The following is a 21,553-nucleotide window of genomic DNA, read 5'->3' on the forward strand; positions in this document are numbered from 1 at the left end:
AAAAATCCAGTTCTGCTTTTGCGTTTTGGATGAGTTCAGTATCTGATGTCACTGCCAAGTGTAGTAAGGGCCAGCAGTGAAAAGTTGCTGAGCTTCTTGTTTTGTGAGTCGAGAGTGTGTGTGTGTGTGTGTGTGTGTGTGTGTGTGTGCGTGTGCATGTGCTCCTTAAGAGTAATGGTTGCAAACAGCTTTAATGATTCCCCTCTGATTTGTTTTCATGGGAATGGTAGTGAATATGCGACACACATATACACACACACACACACACACACGCACAGAGACACATAGTGAGGGATTGACGTAATGTGTTTAGTAAAAGTTTTATGTAAGGAGAGAGCAGTTGTGCTTTAAAGTAGCGCTGAAAAGCCCATATGCTGGATTTCCTGCACCGGTTCCAGCTCTTCAGAGCAGCACAAAAACGACAGGTGTTGCGGCTTCGTTCCTACTGTACGCCTCGCCCTTCTCGAGTATATTCAATGGAGCAGATTTACATGAAAGAATGGTCTTAAAAAAGAGGCGAGAAAGAGAGGGATAGTCGGAGATTTTGTCTGCGAGCGAGAGGGAGCCTGTTGATTGTGTGGTGGAAAGAATGAGTGAGGAGGAGAGGGAGGGAGAGAGAGGGAGAGAGAGAGAGAGTCTAGGGGGCAAGTACTCGTGGAGGCTCAGTGAATGTAGGTCAAGACATGAGGGCCGCTTCCTCGAAGCCAGTCTGCCTCAGCCAATCAGAGCATAATCAGCTTTGCCTTCATTAAAAGGCCTGCTGGCTACTATGTTAATGCCGTCTCAATCTGCCGAGCTTTACTGATTATCACCGGCAAACCTCGCCACCTATTTACACTGCAGCCCGCTTCTGCTCGAAACCGCATACACACAGACACACAGTGCTTGCCCAAAAACACACACTCTCACAGTGTATGCCTACCAAGCAAACAATACTGACCACAGAGCATTTTAATGAACTGGCCTCGTTTCACATGTTAAGCGCCTAATGCTTGTTTTTCCTCTTCTTCTCTCTTCCACTTTCCATCTGTTCCTTTTTTTCTCCTTTTTTTCCTCCCCCACTTGTTTGTCCGTGTTGTACGTTTCACCCACCATATTGGCCCCACTCTTTTCCCTATATCTTCTGCCATCTTTGTCTTTCACAGAGAGGTGCAGAGTTTCACTGGCTGGTCCAGTGGGCAGCAGTAGCAGCAGTGCAAGCATACGCCGGACTTCCTCCCTGGACGCCCTAACCGGCCCCTATCTGTCAGGCCACTGGCCCCGTGATGCCACCCACGCCACCTGTGTACCCTGCATGAGAGACAAATCCACCCAGGTGAGCTTGACATCCATCTCTCGCTACACTAGGATGAATTTCTCGAAGTTTCACTAAAGTATTTATGCATTCAAAAGGGAAAATAAACATTACACTATCATAAATGAGATACCATGTGCCAATTTAGTCCTGACCTTTTTTCTTTTTTTTTTTGTCTCTCATCACCTGATCTGCAGAAGTGGATGTCATTTATGGCTTACTTTATTTTCCATATTAAAACTTCATTTTACATGATAGTTCATTTCCAACAGACACAATCAGAGTCTAGTTTTTACGGGACTGAATCTTACATTGCGTTGTATTGGGCAGATACACTTACTGGCCACTTTATTGGGAACAAATGAATACTAGGTAAAGTCTGCCTCCACAGCTCAAATCTTTGCGGCATGGATTGCACAAGGTATTGGAAGCATTTCTATGACCTTGTGGTCCATGTTGACTTGACTGCATCATGCAAATTTGCAGATTTGTGAGCTATACACTACCATCTGCATGTCGCAGCAGAAAGCAAGATTCATCATACATCTTCCTGGGGCAGTGGTGGCTCAGGTTAAAAGCTCTGGGTTAGTGATCAGATGGTCAGAAGTTCAAGCCCCAGCATTGCCAAGCTACCACTGTTGGGCCCTTGGGCAAGGCCCTTAACCCTCAATTGCTCAGTTGTATAAATGAGATACATGTAAGTCGCTCTGGATAAGGGCGTTTGCCAAATGCCATAAATGTAAATGTAAATCTTCCACTGTACAGTTTCTGTGAGCCTCAGATTCCTGTTCTTGGCTGACCAGAATGGAAGACGATGTGATTTATGCAGTTGTAGCCCATGCTCCTCAATTTTCAAAGTGATGTGCATTCTGAGATGCTTTTCAGCTCACCGCCGTTGTAAAGACTGGTTATTTGAGTTACGGTAGGCTTCCTGTCAGCTGGAAGCAATCTGACCAGGACTGCTCTCGTCAACAAGGCATGGCAGAACTGCCACTCGCTGCATGTGTTTGTTTATTTATTTTTTATTTTTTATTAGTGCATTATTATTATTCGAACACATTTTAAATAATACTTTACAGAGCTCACACACACACACACACACACACACACACACACACACACACAGGCACATCGGTAAGCTCATCTACTTTGCCTCTTGATCCCAGTGCAATTCACTGGAACAGCCTGTGTGCTTTCACTGTTCAGTCACCCTGTTTAAAGCATGCTTGTGGAACTTGCAGTGTATTCTCACCTTTACACACCCGTGTGATTATGCACGGCCTGCTCTGAGCATCATGCTTTTTTTTTCTTTTTTTAAAAATGGACACTTTTATATGTTTTTAGAGCACTTTTTTAAAAAGGTCCCTTCAGTATAGTATAGCCAACTCTGAAGCTCTCATGACTGTACAGTGAAATAACTACATCTAATGGCAGTATTACTCTGCTCCTATAAAGCACACAGTCCTCACACTGCTGTCGGACTGGACCACACAGGTGAGCAGATGTAAACACGATGGGTTTTCTCTTCGAGAAGCTATTACCAGTGATTACTGCAAGCTTTTAATGTGGTTTTCTTGCACTTCTCAGATCCGCCTCTGTGTTGAGTGTTTACCCGTTATTCAGGACTTTGTTGAGCTCTGAGCACAGACAACTAGATCTTATGACACGAGGCTGTTTTATAACTTTAACTTTTTTTTTTTTTGTAATTTCATCAAGCAATTACGTCTTTAACGATATAAAGTATCATTAAGCTGTTTTGATGTTTGGATATTTCTGTTGAATTATAAGTTCTGTAGGAAGGAAGAAGGTTAACGGACAGCAGGACAGATACGTGAATCGTGTGTGTGTGTGTGGGTTTGGAGGAAGAAAGGAGGAAGCCTCTCCCTTGCTTGCTGAAAGATGAACGGAAACAGAAGCATATTTTTGGTGAAGGCAGAGGCTGGCCGCCATCGCAGCCTCATTCTTTCCTAAAGCCTCATCTTTTTCCAGCACTTCTGATCTACACCTGAAGTTATACAACAGCTCCCACCAACTGTTCATAGCATTTTAAAAGTATTTATTTCAAGCTGTGTATGTAGGTTCCTTGTTTTAAAAAAAAAAAGAAAAAAAAGAAAAAAAAAACACCAGGGTGTTAAGATTACACAGGATGTGATGTCAAAGCGTTGTTGTTGCTGATTAAATGGGATTCCTAATCAGTTTAACCACAACCAAGTGTAACACACTTTGTCACGACACTCCTGATTACGAGCTCTGGGTCTGCAGAGTTTTTGTTTATTGTCCACACTGTGTGTTTGTGCGCACACTGTGCTTCCTCTGGAGATCCCAGACCTCCACCCATCTCTCTCTCTCTCTGTCAGCGGCCCGTCTCACAATGAGGGCGAAAGAACACAGGAACTGGGCGACCGAGCGTGGAGAGAATGTGGTATTTGCACAGAATTTGCCGAGCGCTGTCTCTCATTCTCACTGCAGCATCAGGCCAAAATAACCAGGCCTTGGATCAGTATGGTGGTGCGAGTTGCCATGGAGCTGAGCTCACACCTAGTGACCAAACAACAACACCGAACTGAGCCTTTTCCTCGCTTGCTGCCTGGAAGAAATATGCAGCTGACATGCTAGGGCTCTGGGAAGCCACTGACAGTTTATCCACTCTGAATAGCTTTATATGAAGCTTTATACGTCTTGCAGGAACAACAGAGAGTTTCCACCGTGGGCGTTATGGCACACTGTAGATTTTGAGGCGCATGAGAACTTGTTGGCATAACGACCACTACATTCATATGGTGTTGTGTTCACCGTTCATGTTACACATATAATTGGCCCACATTTGGGGCATTCACTTAAGAATAATATATATATTTTTTTTTTCAGTAGTTCTGACTGCATTCGTACAATATGGCAAGCCACCTTTGTTAATTTAGTGACTGATGCTAAAGGTAAGCGCATTGTAATCTTAGTTAAATGTAGTCTTTTATTAGCAGTTTAGCAACATATCTGAGGAGAACGCTCTTCCGAACATTTTGCCTCATTTTCTCAGTCATTTATCCTTTACCTTAACCACATAATGGCTGCATGCTAGTAAGCAATATTGATACCCTTTGAAATTAGCTGGTTTATGCTGTGTCATTATTTCCTGGTTGCCTAGCAACCATTTTCTTTTGACTTTAACTGCTTGAACGGCTAGAGTAAGTTCCGTCTGAATGCACTACTGTTTACAGTGTCTCAAAATATGTTTCATCCCGGTCTTAATCCAGAACCCTGAGAAAGTGTAGGAAAGGGAAGTTTAGCCGAGTCATTTTGCACCACACACCACCATAAACCGTAATTATGTTAATACAGAAACCTGAGCAGACTTGTGGACCGACAGCTGTTAAGAATAGAGTTTGCCTTGAAAACCAAAGTTCAAATCTTACTCATTTCAGAAACAAAAGTCTCATGAAACTCGATCAGCTTTTGCCCTTGGGAGGAGACGTCCATATCCTCTGAAACACGCAACATTTTTAGAGATGTTTATATTCGGATACTTTCACATGACGCAAACGGTTTTGTCTGAGCCCACTAGGCCCGTGTGTGTGTGTGTGTGTGTGTGTGTGTGTGTGTGTCGCTGAAGATGTCTGAAACGAGACATATGAAGAACATAACCACAAAGCCACATCCCTGTGAGCTATAGCACCATTGTATATGCTCAAGACATTCTTCAGAATTCAGCCAAACCCAAATGATTTTAGTTTGAACTGTATCATACGGAAGCGAATACACACGTGAGAAAGATATGTAGATGTAGACTGATTTCTTGCAGAATGCAGATTAATTCTGAAATAATTTTTTTTATAAAAAGCACACTGCAGTTTGGTACACCCCAAAAATCTGATTATGTGGTAATGTTTTGGCTGCCTGTGTCAGATTTCTTTTCAGCTCCAAAGTGAACATGTACCTGCGGAGAATAGAAAGAAGCAGACCTTTGACAAGACTACCCACGTCCCATGCCATGTCTGTGTGCTGTACGTCCCTGTCTTACTGCAGGCTTTGTTGCCCTTTAACAAGAAAGGGCTTTTTGTCATGCTAATCCGTCCATCATGACTGACGGCCTGAAAATTGCTGCCATTTTCTGTCTCTAGTATGTTCCAAAAGACCCTCCGTGAACTTGGCCCTCGCGCATTGACATACCTTCTGCTGCCTACAGAAAGTAAGCCATGTGTGAATTATGGTTCTACTGAGGGAAATTTGTCTGTGGGAGCAGAGCAAGCCATGGCAGAGCTGGAGACGGATTTAAAAGGTGGGATTGTGCACAGTGATCGTTTTTTTCTTCCTCCCCCTGCTGCCGGCCTGGTCCCTGCATTTCACCTCAGGCTCACTTTTACACAGCAGCTGTTGGCTCAGTGTGAAAACTGCTCAGAAGTATTGAATCATAGCTCTTTTGTGCTTCAACTGTTTTCTAGAACGTTCTATGTATCATGTGGCTTATACACATGTAAGTTGGGAGCTTGCCAAGGCAGCCTTACAGATGTCCTTTTGTGTTTATGCAGCAATATATGGAGAGGCAAATGACAGGAAATGCAAATCCTGACATTTCCATATTTCAAACGGCAAGTCCCCCCATTTTCAGTCTCAACCTGTAGCCCAAGCTGATACTTGTTTTATACCTTCTTTTGTAAGACAGTCATGGGAGTGTCGATTTCCACCCAAAGAGTTTCTCTTTCAGTGACTTTCTTTCTCCTACTATTATGTTTATTAACCACCATTTGTAACTTCCTTTCTGAGTATCCACTTGCAGACAGGCGTTACATCACAGTCCAGGCCTCTCCTCATGACCTGGGCATCAATGCAAGCCTAAACGCATGGCCTACACATAAAGAGCTCATTGTCTCTCTAATAATCTACTCTCAGCAGAGCCCAACTGTAGCTGCATCCAGCTCTCACACACATTCACTGAATAAAGGAAAAATAATCAAGCCTTTGCTGCTTTGTGATTATGGCTTGAAAGATTCTACTGCAACTCCTAAAATGTCATAACTGGATTTTTACTTGGACTGAACTGGGTTAAATGGAAAAAGTAACAGACATTTCCATGAAAAATACGAGGCCAGGACTGGATGCCAGATTCCTGCATGAATACATTTTTAAATTAAGCTCTTCAATACACACTTAGGCCAAATCCCAACTGACCTTCGATGTGCATACTACATGGGTGACAACATAATGGCACAAATGGGAATTAATCACTTTTACCACACTTGCTTTCTTAAAAATACCCTCAAATTGTACTCGGTTTTCTTGTTTTAGTTTTATTGTATTCTTAGACCATGGCCTATATGTAGACAGACCGATAGACGGATGGACGGACAGATTACAAAGACGTTCTGTCGCACTGAATACTATATGTAACTGTTATCTATATAGGAAATTAGACTAAAAGTAGAATATGGCAACTTTAAGCAAAGAAAAAAATAACAGCAAATATTAAAACAAAGATAATAATAATATTAATAATAATAATAATAATAATACTGATATGTAAATATTTCTGAAAAGTCAAATAGTGAATTAATTGTCAGTATATATAATATAATGTAGGGTATCAAAAATTTATCCAGATGCATGAGGAACCATTTCTTTCACATCCTGGCAGCCCGAATTGAAAACAAATCAAATCATGTGGATTTTTTTTTAAATCTGAAAGATTTAAAATGGTTTTGTAGTACACATACTCACTCTGGTAAGCTGTGTGAAATTTGTTCTGTAGATTAGGTGGAAAGGCCACTGAGGGCACAGAGCAGGGATAGGGGAGCACACCACAAAGCATGGCACAGCTGCAAAACAAGTGACAGCGATTTGTGTGTGTGTATGCAGGAGAGAGAGAGAGAGCGTGTGTGTAACCCTGTCTCGTGTCAGTCGTGGTCTTGGCAGTCCTAGCAGCCAGATGCTCCCCCCTGCTCTATGCAGTGTGTGTGTCGCTGTGAAGTCGCCACAGCTGCTGAACAGAGCGGTGCTTGTGCGCTCGGCCAGGCGGCCACGCTGGAAATCTTAAAATCGTGGGAAGGAGGAAGCGATGTCTGGCACTCGGCCTGGGCTCTAAGAACGGCTCGGGAGCGCAACAACTCAGCCATGCACTGCACACACAACGGAGTCAGTCACAGCGCAGCGGCGCTGAAAGAAGAGCTTGCTGACACACAAGCACACACACACATGCAGAAGTCGCAGCAGAGAAAGCGTGTTCATTATTTATCATCTTCAGTCCACTGTGTGCACAGATAGACACGTCCCAATCGGAGTTATAGGGTGGAGGAGTGAATGATCCTTAGTGGTTAGGATTTAATCATAGCTAAGAATGAATGGAAGTGAGTGAATGGGCTGCTATGCTGGGTCAAAGCGTAAACGTTTTACACAGGGTGATTAATGTATGACAGGAAGTTGTAGTGCATTTGTACAGGGGGGCCATGCAAAGTTGTATCTGTTTGTTGTATTGTAGCATCCATTTTATAAATGTGTTTGGTTATTCCTGCAGCTCAGTGTCTACAGATATTTAACATTTTTTATGGCATTTGGTAGACGCTCTTATCCAGAGCGACTTACAAATGCCCAGTTGAGGATTAAGGGCCTTACTCAAGGGCCCAACAATGGCAGCTTGGCAGTGCTGGGATTTGAACTCCCAATAAGAAGTCCAACGTCTTAACCACTGAGCTAGCCTTGGTCGGGTCATTATGTAGTTTTTGTAATATTTCTTGATGTTGGAATTCAGGTGATAAGCTCCATAGAGGGGTGTGGTTTGTGCCACTCTGTATATCTGCTCCCACACTATCCATAGACTTCACATCCATGTTGTGGCATCAAGTGATGTTTATCCATAAACCCTAAGATCATTAGCACACTTGATGATAACCTACCGAACTCCTGCAGTGTGAAAAAAGTTTGTTTAGCCCTCCATTTCTAGTGTGGGCAAATAGAGGAAGTCAGTAAGGGCTTTGGTTTCTTTGGATTGGAAGTGTGCCAGCGTATGCAGCGGATCCCCCTGGGTCACAACCTTTACAAAACACACAATTGCATTACTATCTGTATGGGGCATTTCAGTGAACAAGGCATTACTGTCACTAAGCGCTCCGTAAACCTGCCTCTGACATTGACCATGGTTACCAAAGGAAATATTTGGGCTCTTCTAGTGTTTCAAATGATGGCTGTATTTAATGTGAAGGATTTTTCCATATGGAAAGGAGTTAAAAAAAAAAAAAAAAAGTTGTCAATGTTGGTGTTCTTTTAGGTTTTCTTGTCATAGCATGGACATCTGGTTCTCACAGGATGACTTCAGCAGAGTATAGACCGATACATGCACACAGGAAGAGAGTGAGGCAGCTCTTACGGACAGAAGACATCCACAGGGAGTAAGACGGGGTGGTGGGAAAAAAACAGAACTAATGATAAGAAGAAAACAGCAAGTTAAGGGAGTGCGTTGTGGAAAAAGTAACCGTAAGGTACACAATAGACACGGTCTCTGGTGTTGTTCATACAGAGAGGGTGTAATGGAGTGGAATGAGAATAGTTCAAAAATAAAAAGGCTAGCTGGATGAAACCAAAGTGAAACTAGACAATCATGATGATGAAAGAACTTCAAACCAGAGAAGTCTACTCAGTATTTTATTTTAAAGTACATCTTGGATGCCACTGATGATCACAATAAAGATTAATATGCAATGGTGGGGTTTTTTTTTTCCTTTTCTTTTTCCTGCAATAGCATGAAGTACTTGTACACACACTCCACTCCTCTCAGCAATGGGGTGTTGCAGGCAACTGATGTTATAGTGAATTTGTTTGAGTATAGTGTGTGGGGACACATCTGGGCTTGTCTTAGGGCTATTGACAAACCGATCTAATGGCTGAGGATGAGCCTCACTGCATGTTTGTCATAATTCACAATAATGTCTGGTACTGATTATTTTAATGCCATTCATGAGGCAACGTCGAACCAACATGGGGCACAAGAAATCCAGAAATGCACAATTTGAATTGGCGAAATTGCACTTGCATGGAGTTGTACTGCACGACTTTTCGCAGTGACGTGTGTTGGTAAGCGAGACCTTTTAGATGTACTCATGTTCTGAATGCGTGTTGCGATGACGTCAGATGACACGTCTTGGCCCAAATCTGAGGAAAATCTGCTGAAATTCTGAAAACTAGCAAGCTCCTCCTTATATTGTGGCGTTTGCTTGATTTTTGCATTCATTTCTGCGATCGCAAAATCCTGGAGGGTCTGCAAGATGAATGTTCTCAAGTAAACGATTATAGTTACACTTCTACATTAGTAGGTTTGCTAGATGCCCCCCCTTCTTTTTTTCCAGTTTGGCCAACTGAAAAGTGAGAGCAGATATTGTGCTTATGTGGGTTCATGTGTATGCAGGTAGTTAGTTAGCTTTATGTTCTGCTGTCTGTGTGAGGCATGTCTGCACTTATATAGTGCTTTTTTCCAAAGTGCTTTACACTGTGTCTCATTCACCCATTCATACACACTCTCACACACACACACCAATGGTAGCAGAGCTGCCACGCAAGGCGCTAACTTGCCGTCGGTAGCAACTTGGGGTTCAGTGTTTTGCCCAAGGACACTTCGGTATGTGGAGTCACATGGGCCGGGAATCGAACCGCCAACCCTATGATTAGTGGACAACCCGCTCTACCACCTGAGCCACAGCCGCCCTGAATTCCCTGTAGTGTTTGAGTGTGAAGGAGATAAAGAGATGAAGCTATAGTTATCACTGGGATTGTGCATAATAGTATAGAGCAACGACTTGCAGTGTCTTCTGTACACGTCTTAATGTTTTTCATATTTTGAAGCAGATATGAGTGGAATGCAAGTCTCCCGTGATGATATTTTGTATGTCTGTATGGGCTTGTCAGGCCCAGTCGTTATCGGATTGCACATACGACGGGCCACGCCGTGTTCACCGGGAGGATGTGATTCAGGATGGATTACGGGTGCATTACTGTCTAAAGCCGCAGGTAAACCATGCACACCTGTAGCTCATGGAGGGAAGAGACTAGAACTTTCCAAGGGGTGTTTGTGTATATGTGTGTGAGCGAGAGAGAGAAACAGTAATTATGCTGTTATGAAAGAAAACTGTACTTTGGCTTGCTCTTTCTGTGCAGTGATGCAAGATATCGATTGAAGAAGCATTTGAGGATATGGCCTACATGAACATGTAAAGTTCCTCACTTGAGCAAGGCCAAGATCGTCTAGTGTTACTCACAGCTATGCACATAAAACACAACACAAACAAGCTTTGTTTAGAATCGGAGGCTTCTTTGTGGTTCAAATATTGCTGAGTTTTTCCCATAAACTCTGTTCTGGTTGGCTGCTGCAGGCGAGTGTGTGGTGAGTTACATTCCCTGATGTTCTTATCCTCACGTTGCAGGCAAATCACTGTGTGTGTCTGTGTCTGTCTGTGTGTGTGTCAGATGGTGTCACAGGTGTGTGCGTTCAGTTTAACGTTTTCTGTAATTATCTTGTGCAGGAATGAGGTTTATCTGTGTAAGATCAGGGTCTATAGTGTGTTAAATGATCTGTTAGCTGTATTTTGTGTGTGTGTGTGTGTGTGTGTGTGTGTGTGTGTGTGTGTGTGTGTGTGTGTATTTGTGTGTGGCCGGTTCTACAGGCCCAGGCTGGTTGTTGGAGTGACTTCTTACCCCAAACAATACTACAGAGGAACAGTGAGTTATGTAGTGCCTAGCCCTGAGATTTTAGAAGATACGCTGAACATTCAGGTAGCTGTGAGAAGTGTGGCGAATCGGAGGAATCAAAGAGGTTGTTGGGTTTAAGCCCATATGAACCGGTTACTTTGCTGTCTACCAAGCTGGCCTACAAATATAGTAGCCTGTGGTAATAATCCATAGAAATAAAGGTAACTGTCAGATCATACATACTGAAGGAATACTGTCATAAATACTGTCCTGCATTTTTTCCTCCTAAAGAAAATGTACTGATGATTTAGAAGGTTCAGGGTTGAGATTATGGTACAGCATACTCTACTCTACTCTACTCTAATATATTACTCATGATCAGCAGGCATTCCTGTTTCTTTGTATAGGTTTTCCATTATTCTCCCATTTTCTCCAAATTTTCACCAAATTCCTGCCCACCCGCTAGCTCCTCCATGGCAACCCTTGGAGGGTAAAAGCTAATATGCTTCCTCTGAAACACATAAAGCTGGACAATACATTACTTCTATCTACGTAGGCGATACGGCTAGCAGAATCTCATGCATCCCAGCTTCTCAGCTCCAGGTTTCCTGGTTCAATCCTGAGCTTTGGGAATTGTTTGTGCAGAGTTTCACATGTTCTCTCCATGTCTTCATGTGTTTTCTCTGGGTTCTTTGCATGCTAGTAGGTGCACTGGCAAATCTAAATTCCCCTTAGATATGAATGTATGAACGAGTGTCTATGACGCCCTGCTCTGGAATGAGACCCATCCGGGTGTATGTATCCAGATCCAGGATAAAGAGATTTGTGAAGCTGGATAAGTGAATGCTGCTTATGCAACGTTTAGGGCAAGCACACACACACTGAGGCAATTTCCTCTTTCATATACATAAGCTCACTCATGCCTGATTTGACCGGAAGAGAGGAAGACAGCAGGACAATGTTCTCATTGACCTTCAGCCATTGATGGCTGTATCTACTCTGCAGAGGTTTACGCAGTTTTACTTTGGACCAAAATGTCAAATATGGATGAAATCTGATATTTAATATTGATAAGAGATTTTACATGTTGACAGTTTTACAAGATGGATGATCTTTATGATCTTTCTATTTTTCAACCAATGGAGGGTATCTACCCACACTCCACCTCAAAGGAACTTGTGTGTGTGCATGTGGTCAGAGACCACAGAGCCCATGTTTTTGATTGCATCGTGTGTTGTTTCTCTAGAGAGGATCAGATAGAAAGGTTACAGTGCTGTACTGTAAACAGGATCGTTGCAACTTTATATTTTGGAAGAAAATGCAAATGTGAAAGCAACAGCAACAAGTGTTTACATACTAGATCTCCCAATGGACGTCTGATTTCTTATTGTAACCAGGTGTGTGCACATCGCTTGGAGATTCCTGTCGAGAACATGGCTTGGTGAGGGTCATGCATGAAGGAGAGGAGAGGATGAACCCACTGAAATGGTCTTAAAGCTGTCACAGGGACAGGGTGTCCAGCAAGCAGTGTGACCAGCAGCTTTAATACCAAACTCCTCAGATGTAAAACTGAGGATCATGAACGTGTGTGTGTGTTTGTGTGAGAAAGAGATAGAGATCCTAGAGAAAAAGAATGTAGTTGTGTGCTGTTTTTTTGACAGTGTGTTACCCGAGCAGTTGATGTATTGCTGCGAAGATGTATACACAGCACCGAGATGTCAAATTTTGGAGACTATAAATGTTTGCCATGGTGTAAACTTGGTTCCATATGTACTGATTTCTCTGTGTCCTCTCTCTCTCTCCCTCTCTCTCTCTCTCTCTCTCTCTCTCTCTCTCTCTCTCTCTCTCTTTCTCTCTCTCTCTCTCTCTCTGTGTCTCTCTCCCTCTCTGTGTCTCTCTCCCTCTCTGTCAGACCCCCAGTGCCTGGGCGGATGAAAGCGAGGAGAAGAGGCGGAGCTCTCACCAGCGCTCGGCATCCTGGGGCAGCACTGACCAGCTTAAAGAGGTCAGGATGCCTTCCTCCTCCCCCCACTCTCTTGTATTCAGGACAAGGCCGGTGCTCTGTCTCGATCTCCCAGCATTCACTGGGGTGCAGACGCATGGCAGCATGCTGGGTTGAGACCTTGTCAGGATTAGAATAGAGAAGGGTTCAGTGAGGCACAACCAGCATGGTGTCACCTCAAATTATAATAATGCCACTCTTCCCATATGGATGTGTTGACACCCTGATCTTCCCCTGTCACACCCACACCAGCAGAGGTTCCCAGTTTTAACAGCAGGGGAAATTTGTATGGACTCCATTATGATGTTAGCATAGATCTGTTTTACAAATATAATCTAACAAGCCTATATGATGGAAGTATAAGTTTCTGTCTGCAATTTTGTCCTTAAATACATGAAGTTTTGACTCTCCAAAACTCAAACCGATGCAACTTTTTTATACATTTAACTGGAGATGGCACAATACCACTTTTTCGATTCCTATACCACTATTCCAACCCAGAGTATCATCTAGTACAGATCCAATATTTTTAGCTACTAATATTTACAATGAGGCATTTCACTTCACTTAAAAACACTGATTAAACACTCTCTCACTAGCTCAGTGTGCACAATACCACACTACAGGAAGAAATACATAGCAATCAATGCAGTGCAAGTAGGGGGGCACGGCGCTTTAGTGATTAACACGTTTGCCTCACACCTCCAAGGTTGGGGGTTCGATTCCCACTGATTCCTGTGTGCGGAGTCTGCATGTTCTCCCCGTGCTGTGGGGGTTTCCTCTGGGTACTCCGGTTTCCTCCCCCAGTCCAAAGACATGCATGGTAGGCGGATTGGCATGTCCAAAGAGTCCGTAGTGTATGAACGGTTTTGTGAATGTGTGTGCACAGAAGGAGCCTCCCCTAGTGCACCCTGGGAAAAGTTCAGTATCATACTGCTGAGCAGCTAATCCTTCCACCACGATGGTTCCACTATGAAGTGGAACCTCGACACGAAAAGAAGAATTATGTGCTGCTGTTGGTTTCTAGCTCACATTTATATGTGTGGAAGTTACTACTTCCTTAAAGAAACACATTAGTGTGATTTGACATCATTTTAAACCCATTCAGTTTAGATGACCAGTCAGTAGATAACAATAATAACTATAACAGCTTTGGCAATAGATGATTGTGGCCTACATTGCTGTCACGTCATTTAAAAAAAAAAAAATTTTTAATTAAACTCATGGACCCTCCGGTTATACGTCAGAGACGCCAGGGGGTCAACGGACCCCACATTGTGAACCACGCCTCTATAACAGCTTTATAAACTGCTCTATCTATTCAGCCTTTCATTCCTGCCCTCTGCTGTTTTATCTCTCTTCTTCTTTTCTCTTCCTCCGTCTCTCCATTGAGAGTCCCTCCCTCCCCCTCTTGTTACGGTGCTGATTAATTCCACATCCAGCACAAGCGGTGGAATATCTGCCCGACGTACGACCTTGCGCTGCATTACGTTCCTTGACTGCTATACCCGGAGTGCGCTGCTTCACATTCACATCCAGCTTCAATTGAGTTAATCATTCTCCTCCCAGTCACTGGGACGGATGTGTTCTCACACACGCACACACGCACGCACACACACTCGACACAGCTCGCCTCTCTGACGCAGCCAGCAGTTCTCCTCCTGACCCAGCGCTGGCCTGTTCTGCACTGCCCCACACACACACGCACACACACACGCACAAAGCCCACACGGACCTATTGAGGCCTGCTGGCCTGAGAATGCGTCTTTAGGAGTTGGTGATTCTGCAGGCCATTGTGCTGGGACTGAAAGAGATTACGCGAACGTGTCATTAGCTTCTCCACTCCCTGCCATTACTCATTTATTGATTAAATGAGCCAGGCACTTCATTTCAGCCGGATATCTGATCCCTTCTAGCTGTACACTGTCCCCTTGTGCCTCAGTATGGATGTGAGAGGTTGTGTAGCAAAAGAGTGCATATATTTTGGTTTTGTGTGTTGCATGGGGCAGAGAGACTGGGATTAGATCATTTTATGTTACCATGTGGATATATGTTTTGTGTGTGTAGTGTGTGCGTTTCTCTGTGCTTCCTTTATTTCAGACTGCTTATGTTGAAGAATACAGCTCTCTATGCACAGACATGCACTGTGTTTATGGCCTTACGCTGTCTGTTTTGGACAAGTTTGCCTCAATGTATGGCTGTCTGAGTGATGGGAAACAGGGAGACACTGCTGAAGGCTGAAGCCATTTTGAAATGGAGGTTAGTGACAAGTATGCTAACAATGTTTCTTTCTCTCCATCAGATTGCTAAGTTGAGGCAGCAGCTCCAGCGCAGTAAGCACATCAGTCGGCACCATCGTGATAAGGAGCGCAAATCCCCCTTCAATGGCAACCATGCCGCCATTAACCAATCACAGGTGAGCGCTCTCTGTCTCTCTCTGTCTGTGTCTCTCTCTGTCTGTGTCTCTCTCTGTCTGTGTCTCTCTCTGTCTGTGTCTCTCTCTGTCTCGCACGCTCTCTCTGTCTCGCTCTCTCTCTGTCTCGCGCTCTCTCTGTCTGTCTGTCTCTCTCTCTCTCTGTCTGTCTTTGTCTCTCTCTGTGTGTCTGTCTTTCTCTCTCTCTGTGTGTCTGTCTCTCTTTGTGTGTCTGTCTCTCTCTGTGTGGCTGTCTCTCTCTCTCTCTCTCTGTCTCTGTCTCCTTGTCTGATCCTACAGGAGTTAGAAGAGGGACGTTGCTGTGTTGCCAGTTGCTACAGTGACCCAACAAACTCCATTGTATTTCTGTCTCGTTTTCTCAACACTGTCCTTCCCGTTCTCCATTTCGCCCTTCCTATTTTTTTCTTCAGTTTTGTCTGTCTGTCTGTGTCATTCGCTCGCTTGTTCTCTTTCTGCATTTCTCCCTCTCGTTCTCACACAGCACTGAAGTGAAGCAGCTGTGAGTCTCTCTTGGTTTAGCTGAAGTATCATAAATCACTCCAGTGTTATGAAAGTTTCTGAAAGTAGCGCATAAGCACAAATAGGTTTCCAGTAGTGATGGATGATGCATTATGGGATATTTCCATGCCGTGATAAACTAAAGTTTAGCTTGTGCTTAGGACCCCCGCTTCAATACACACACACACACACACACACACACACACACACACACACACACACACACTCCCGACTGGATTGTTTATAAAATCTGTATCCTTAATGAACTGACAGAATGCATAATAGCCATGTTAATTACTCCATCACTTGTTGTAATAGACACCACGCGCCCGTGCACACACTCACACACACTCACACATAAAGAGACTGAAAAGTGTTGGTGAGAGTGAAAGAGTGCAGGACAGCCGTGTGTGAGGTTTGATCTGAGAGTGTGTGCGCTGGGGCTTAATCAGCAAGGCCAGGTGCAAGCATGAAGGCTCTCAAGTGTGAAAGGCTTCTCTTCATGAGCAGGGAATTAGTGAATAAATTACGCCGATCGCATTTGGGTCGGTCTTGCTCTCTCTCTTTTTTTTTTTTCTTCCCCCCTCTGTGTGTGTGTTTTGTGTTTGCTCATGAATTAGGCCTGCGTGTGGCAAACGTCCTGCACGCCTGCTCTGTACTGTACTATAGCTGCCAGCCGGTCAATTAAAGGCCGCTCTCTGTCCGGCTGTCCCTCTCTGTGGGTGTCGGGTGAGGGAGACGAGCTTGTTGTGTGGCTACCTTTTTGTCTGAGCGCCTGTGGCAAACTAAAGCACCATCTGTCGCTCCACCGTATTGAGCTTGGCCCTACTGTACAGAGCCGATCCTTCTGATCTCCAAGAAACACAAATACAGAGCTCCGAATGCTCACGGGTTGAATTGGTTCTGCCGGGAACACAAGTGTGTCATTAGGCCTCGCGCAGGGTGTAGCGCAGAGAGGACAGGAATGCTGGGTTGTTTTAGGAGAGCGCTTAGCTAGTTGTTTTTGGTTCAAACTTTCAAGGAAGTTTTTACAGTGCTCCTGGGTGAGAGAACACATGGAAAGATGGCGGTTTCAATTCCAAAAAAGCATGTCTGACATGAGGTCATTTTAGTCACAAAACACACAAATTCAATGCCTTAATTATTCTCCGCAGTGAGTATTTTTATTTGCCATCGCTGCCAGATCTATATAGAGGTATCATGGGAGTTTTTTTTCCCCCTCATGGAGACTTTCTTTATTGTCTCGATGAGGTTTATTTGCTTGGGGGTTCCCTTCTCTAAAGCTGCTCTGCTTCACATTAGGCCTAATGGAAAGCAGGTGAGCGAGAACTGGCTGTATAACCTGGCTAATTCTACCAGACTGGAGTTTATTTGGACCAGAGGGACACAGGGGCTCTAATTCAGTGTCATAGCTAAGCTATAAATGGGTGTATGTTCTGAGTTTTGCCTGAGCTGCATTTGTATTGGCATTATGGTAAAACAAAACAAAACAAAAAAAAACCATATTGTAATACTTTCACAGTACACAGTGTTTCGTTTAGCAAAGCAGTATTGCGATATTCAGAAAGTAAAGAAAAAATGAGTTCAGTAATGTTTATATACTGAGGTTAAATAAGGAAGAAAACTTAAGCTGGTTCACAGAGTTCACTAACATTGTTAACATTTTTTCTTGGATTTAAGTGAAGACTTTTCTTTTTTCCTCGTTGTAACTTGACTCTCGTATGTTATTTTAAGATGCCACTTGAACTTGACTTCAACTTGAAATTCTCTATGAATTCTCATTGCTTTGGCTAGTCTAAAAAGGCAGCCTAAGTAGTGTTTCTTTTTTAAAACATTAAATAATTCGACTTTAAAGCTACCTAATATTCATTAAGTGGGCAAAATAAAATACCCGTTCCCACTGCATGAACATGTACAGGGCATCAGCTTTAGGATTCTGGACTTGATTTACATGTGGGTCTGCGATTACTTAATCTCAACTTGGATTTGTGAACTGCTGAGTTCAGACTTGGACTTGCCCCTAGTGAATACACATATAGAGGAGGTTAATGTGGAGTGTTAATACTTAAATGCATAATTTTTAAAAAAGTAGTCTGGCCTGTTTGTTCCCCTCTGACACAAACTGTCACACCTGCCCTAATCAGAGGGGCAGACACACACACACATAACCCCCTACCCTCTCATATGAGGAGCTGTTTCATACACTGAAGTGGAGGTGCAGCCTGAAAAGACACGCAGCGTGACCCCTTGGAGGTGTAGGGGGGCAACGTGGGCAAGTGTGCATGTGTGTGTGCACCAGTGCCTGTTTTTGCCTGTGCTGGGCGTAGGGTTCATTGTAAGAGGTGATGGCAGTGCAGAAGCTGTGTCCTGTTGGAGGTGTGTATATTTGAACTTTATGGATTAACACCAAACAGCTCTATCAATGTGAATGGGCTTGACACTGCTAAAGTACTGTGTTGTGTGTGTGTGTGTGTGTGTGTGTGTGTGTGTGTGTGTGTGTGTGTGTGTGTGTGTGTGTGTGTGTAAAAGTGCTAATCATTTCAGGGGTGTTAAAAATCCACACACATGCTTTGACTGATTGTTTAAGGCCCAAACCAACATAGCTGCAGGGTAGACTAAAGGCTTTTAACACACACACTTGTGCTGTTTTTCCATTCACTGTCCTCCGATTCTTATGTTACTCAGCCACTGTGTCAGAAAAATCACTGATTTTTCCATTTCAGCCTGATCATTCCTGCCACATAAGAAAATGTCTGAGCATAGTTGGAGCAAAGCATATGATTTCCTGTGTGGACTTCACAGCACCCTCTAGTGTCTGAAACAAGAAGCCCCCCCAGACCATGGCTGTGCTGCTCTTGGCACACTAGGGGGGAAATGATGAAGCGCTCTGCACCGTTCCGCTCAAGTTTGATCCGATTGCAGAACGAGGAATGAATTCCACTGCATCAGTGCCCCTCTTCTGTGGTTAGCTTGTGGTTTCGCATGTGTTTTTCTTGGATTGCTGCATTCATGAGGAAGAGTGGGTCGTTTGATGGCTGGTGATTTGTTTCAGCATTTTATTCAGATAGCAGACCACAACAGAGGGAACAGACTTGAATTTAGTCTAAACTATGCTAAACTGTTGTTGGGAATGCATGGGTGGTTTTATAGTCTGGCTTATGAATGTGTAGCAAGTCTCTGGAGGAAGCGAGAGGAAGTGTTCGTGTGTGCTTGCGTGTGTGTGTGTGTGTGGTAGTGCCTTTTGTATTCTTAAGGTTGTCCATAGTTCAGCTCTGGTAAACAGCCGTGGCCTCGTGAATCTCCTGCTTTTAATAAATTCCATGGCGGTGAAACGAGGCCGCGTGTGAATGTGCCTGTGGCAGCTATCAGAGCCAAGGGACAGTTCAAAGGGATTCTTCTATCTGACCTCCACATTTAAAGGCAGGGTGTAGTAACCAGAACAAACCCAGGAAAGAAAGACCACTCGCTAACTGCCAATAAAAGCCTCACAAGGACACTTTACCATTTAGAGCAGCTCCAACCTGGTGAGGATTTATGCCGATTACAGTTGTTGCTAAACTTTCTGCACTTAGATACCTTGTGATATCAGCTTAGACCATGTACAATACATAATAGGAGGTTTTTTTTTCATCCTAAACTCTCTTTATAATGTGTAGCATATGACCAATTACCATGGACAAGAATTCCAGCATTTCTCTACACTGAGAAATCTCTTTAATAATGGAACCCAAGGACAGGCTACATCAATAATCTTTTCAAATGAGCATTGTGAACCGAAAACTTGGTTACACTCCATCTGTAAAGTGCTAGAATGAGACCGACATGTGAGAGTCATTTTTATGGAGATTTGTCCAACTTTTAGGAGTACTGTAAAAGTAATTCTGGTTATTTATTGCCTCTCTAAGGTTTTGTGGTGTCCATGGGCCATCACACCCACGCATCAGTGTCGGTAACACGTAACCACAGTGCAGTTGTGGCTTGGTGGTGAAGGCTCTGGGTTACTGATTGGAATGTCGGGGGGTTCAAGCCCCAGCGCTGCCACTCTTGGGCCCTTGAGCAAGGCCCTTAACCCTCTCTGCTCCATGTATCATAGATGACCCTGTGCTCTGACCCCAACTTCCTGACATGCTGGGGTATGAGAAGAAAAGAATTTCACTCTGCTGTAATGTATATGTGACAAATAAAGACTCATTATCATTAACCACAAATTCCTCCTCCTGACAATGTAGTACCATCTCAGGAAGAAAGAATGGCACAGATTTCTTGCTGAGTTTACAAATACCTCTGACTGAAGAGTGCTAGGAAGCATTTTAGAGCGATGTTTTTCTCAGGCAGGTTTGAGTAAACAGGTTTTCCTTCTTGTGTCAGTACAGGAAATGTGTTCAGTTCAAGTGTGTTGTAATCATGCATACGCTGCAGATGCTGGAGATGGGAGGGTTAAGTTCAGGAGTATTTCTTTTAACATGGCAGTTATGTAGCATAAGTAGCATTTATGTACTGAACGCCACTATAAATCTGGGATTATGTACAATATGTACACGGAAGGAAAATACAGAGTTGTCTGTACCACTGTAGCAGTCGTTTAAATATTATTACACATGCCCTGTTGATGTGGTGGACAGAAGTTGGAATAACTATAGTGTTCATTTAAAGTTTCACTATCTGCACCTTTCTAAAGTCTTGCTGCTCATTCGTATCACTCTCCGAGACTCCAGAAACCAGGAGCCATCGAGGCAGAACGGCTATTTATGAGCAAAAAAAGGGGCATTAACCCCAGTGTTTTCATGCCGCTCAGCCTCTGACCTCTCACAATATACAAACAGCAGAGCGCAACTCCCCCACGCGGTTCACTCGCACATGTAAAACCTCGGGATCTGCGGTGTGCTGTCTACAGTGTAGTGCTTGGTGTCCAGTGCCCTTTGCTATAGTAATCACAAAGTGCTGACCTTCAGCCGCAGACCATCCTGATCAGATCAATGGCTTATAGTGTGGGAATGACCCAAAGGGCCACAAGCACTTTGTCTCATCCTGCACGCTAGTAAAGGCCCTGACACTTCAGACCAGCGGCAGTGCCCATGTCCCAGGACCGCGCGCAACTGGAAATTTGACACGTAAACAAATATTTGTCTCCTAGTGAGCAGTTGCCAGGAGCTGGACAGCATCACTTAACCAGCTTATTGTTTTCGGGTGACCTCAGAGGTCAGGGTTTGGCACAGTGTCTGCGTGTTGGATTTACACAGGTTCACATGGTGCATTTAAAAGAACAGGACATGACTGGAAAAGTCTGTATTCTGTGAGCTTTAAAAATGTAAATACACAATGTCTCATTTATTTAATTCCATTTACAGACACACCGTTCACCCAGAGGTCCCAGAGGGGTAAAGTTGTGCCGCGCTGGGTGTGGTGTGGAGTAGTAGTGTGTTTAAAGTGGGCCTGGATGTATAGAGATGTTAATGAGGGTCCAGGGTGCAGGCTGATCCTCCATGCTTAAAGAGACCGTCACGACGGGGCCACACAGCTCAGCCACATCCTCCTAATGCACCCACATTGTTCCCTTCACCCCTCAGCAAAGGGGGATGGAGCCAGAGAGAGAGAGGTGGATGATTTCTGGGACAGGCAGAACTGAAGGGGGAGGATGAAATGGAGAGAGGGTGTGGAATGT

The 21,553-nt window shown here is 43.9% G+C and overlaps 1 protein-coding gene across 1 annotated transcript in view; it reads left to right on the plus strand.

Annotated features, from left to right (window-relative positions):
- Positions 1–21,553, plus strand: part of fam117bb (family with sequence similarity 117 member Bb) — a 33,475-nt gene that overhangs the window by 5,679 nt on the left and 6,243 nt on the right. Inside the window, exons 2-4 of the mRNA XM_053627210.1 lie at positions 1,146–1,315; positions 12,870–12,962; positions 15,262–15,375. Coding sequence (XP_053483185.1) covers positions 1,146–1,315; positions 12,870–12,962; positions 15,262–15,375 — 377 coding nt within the window. The remainder of the gene's footprint in view (positions 1–1,145; positions 1,316–12,869; positions 12,963–15,261; positions 15,376–21,553) is intronic.

This window comes from Ictalurus furcatus, chromosome 6 (genome assembly GCF_023375685.1).
Source record: "Ictalurus furcatus strain D&B chromosome 6, Billie_1.0, whole genome shotgun sequence".
Lineage (NCBI taxonomy): Eukaryota > Metazoa > Chordata > Actinopteri > Siluriformes > Ictaluridae > Ictalurus > Ictalurus furcatus.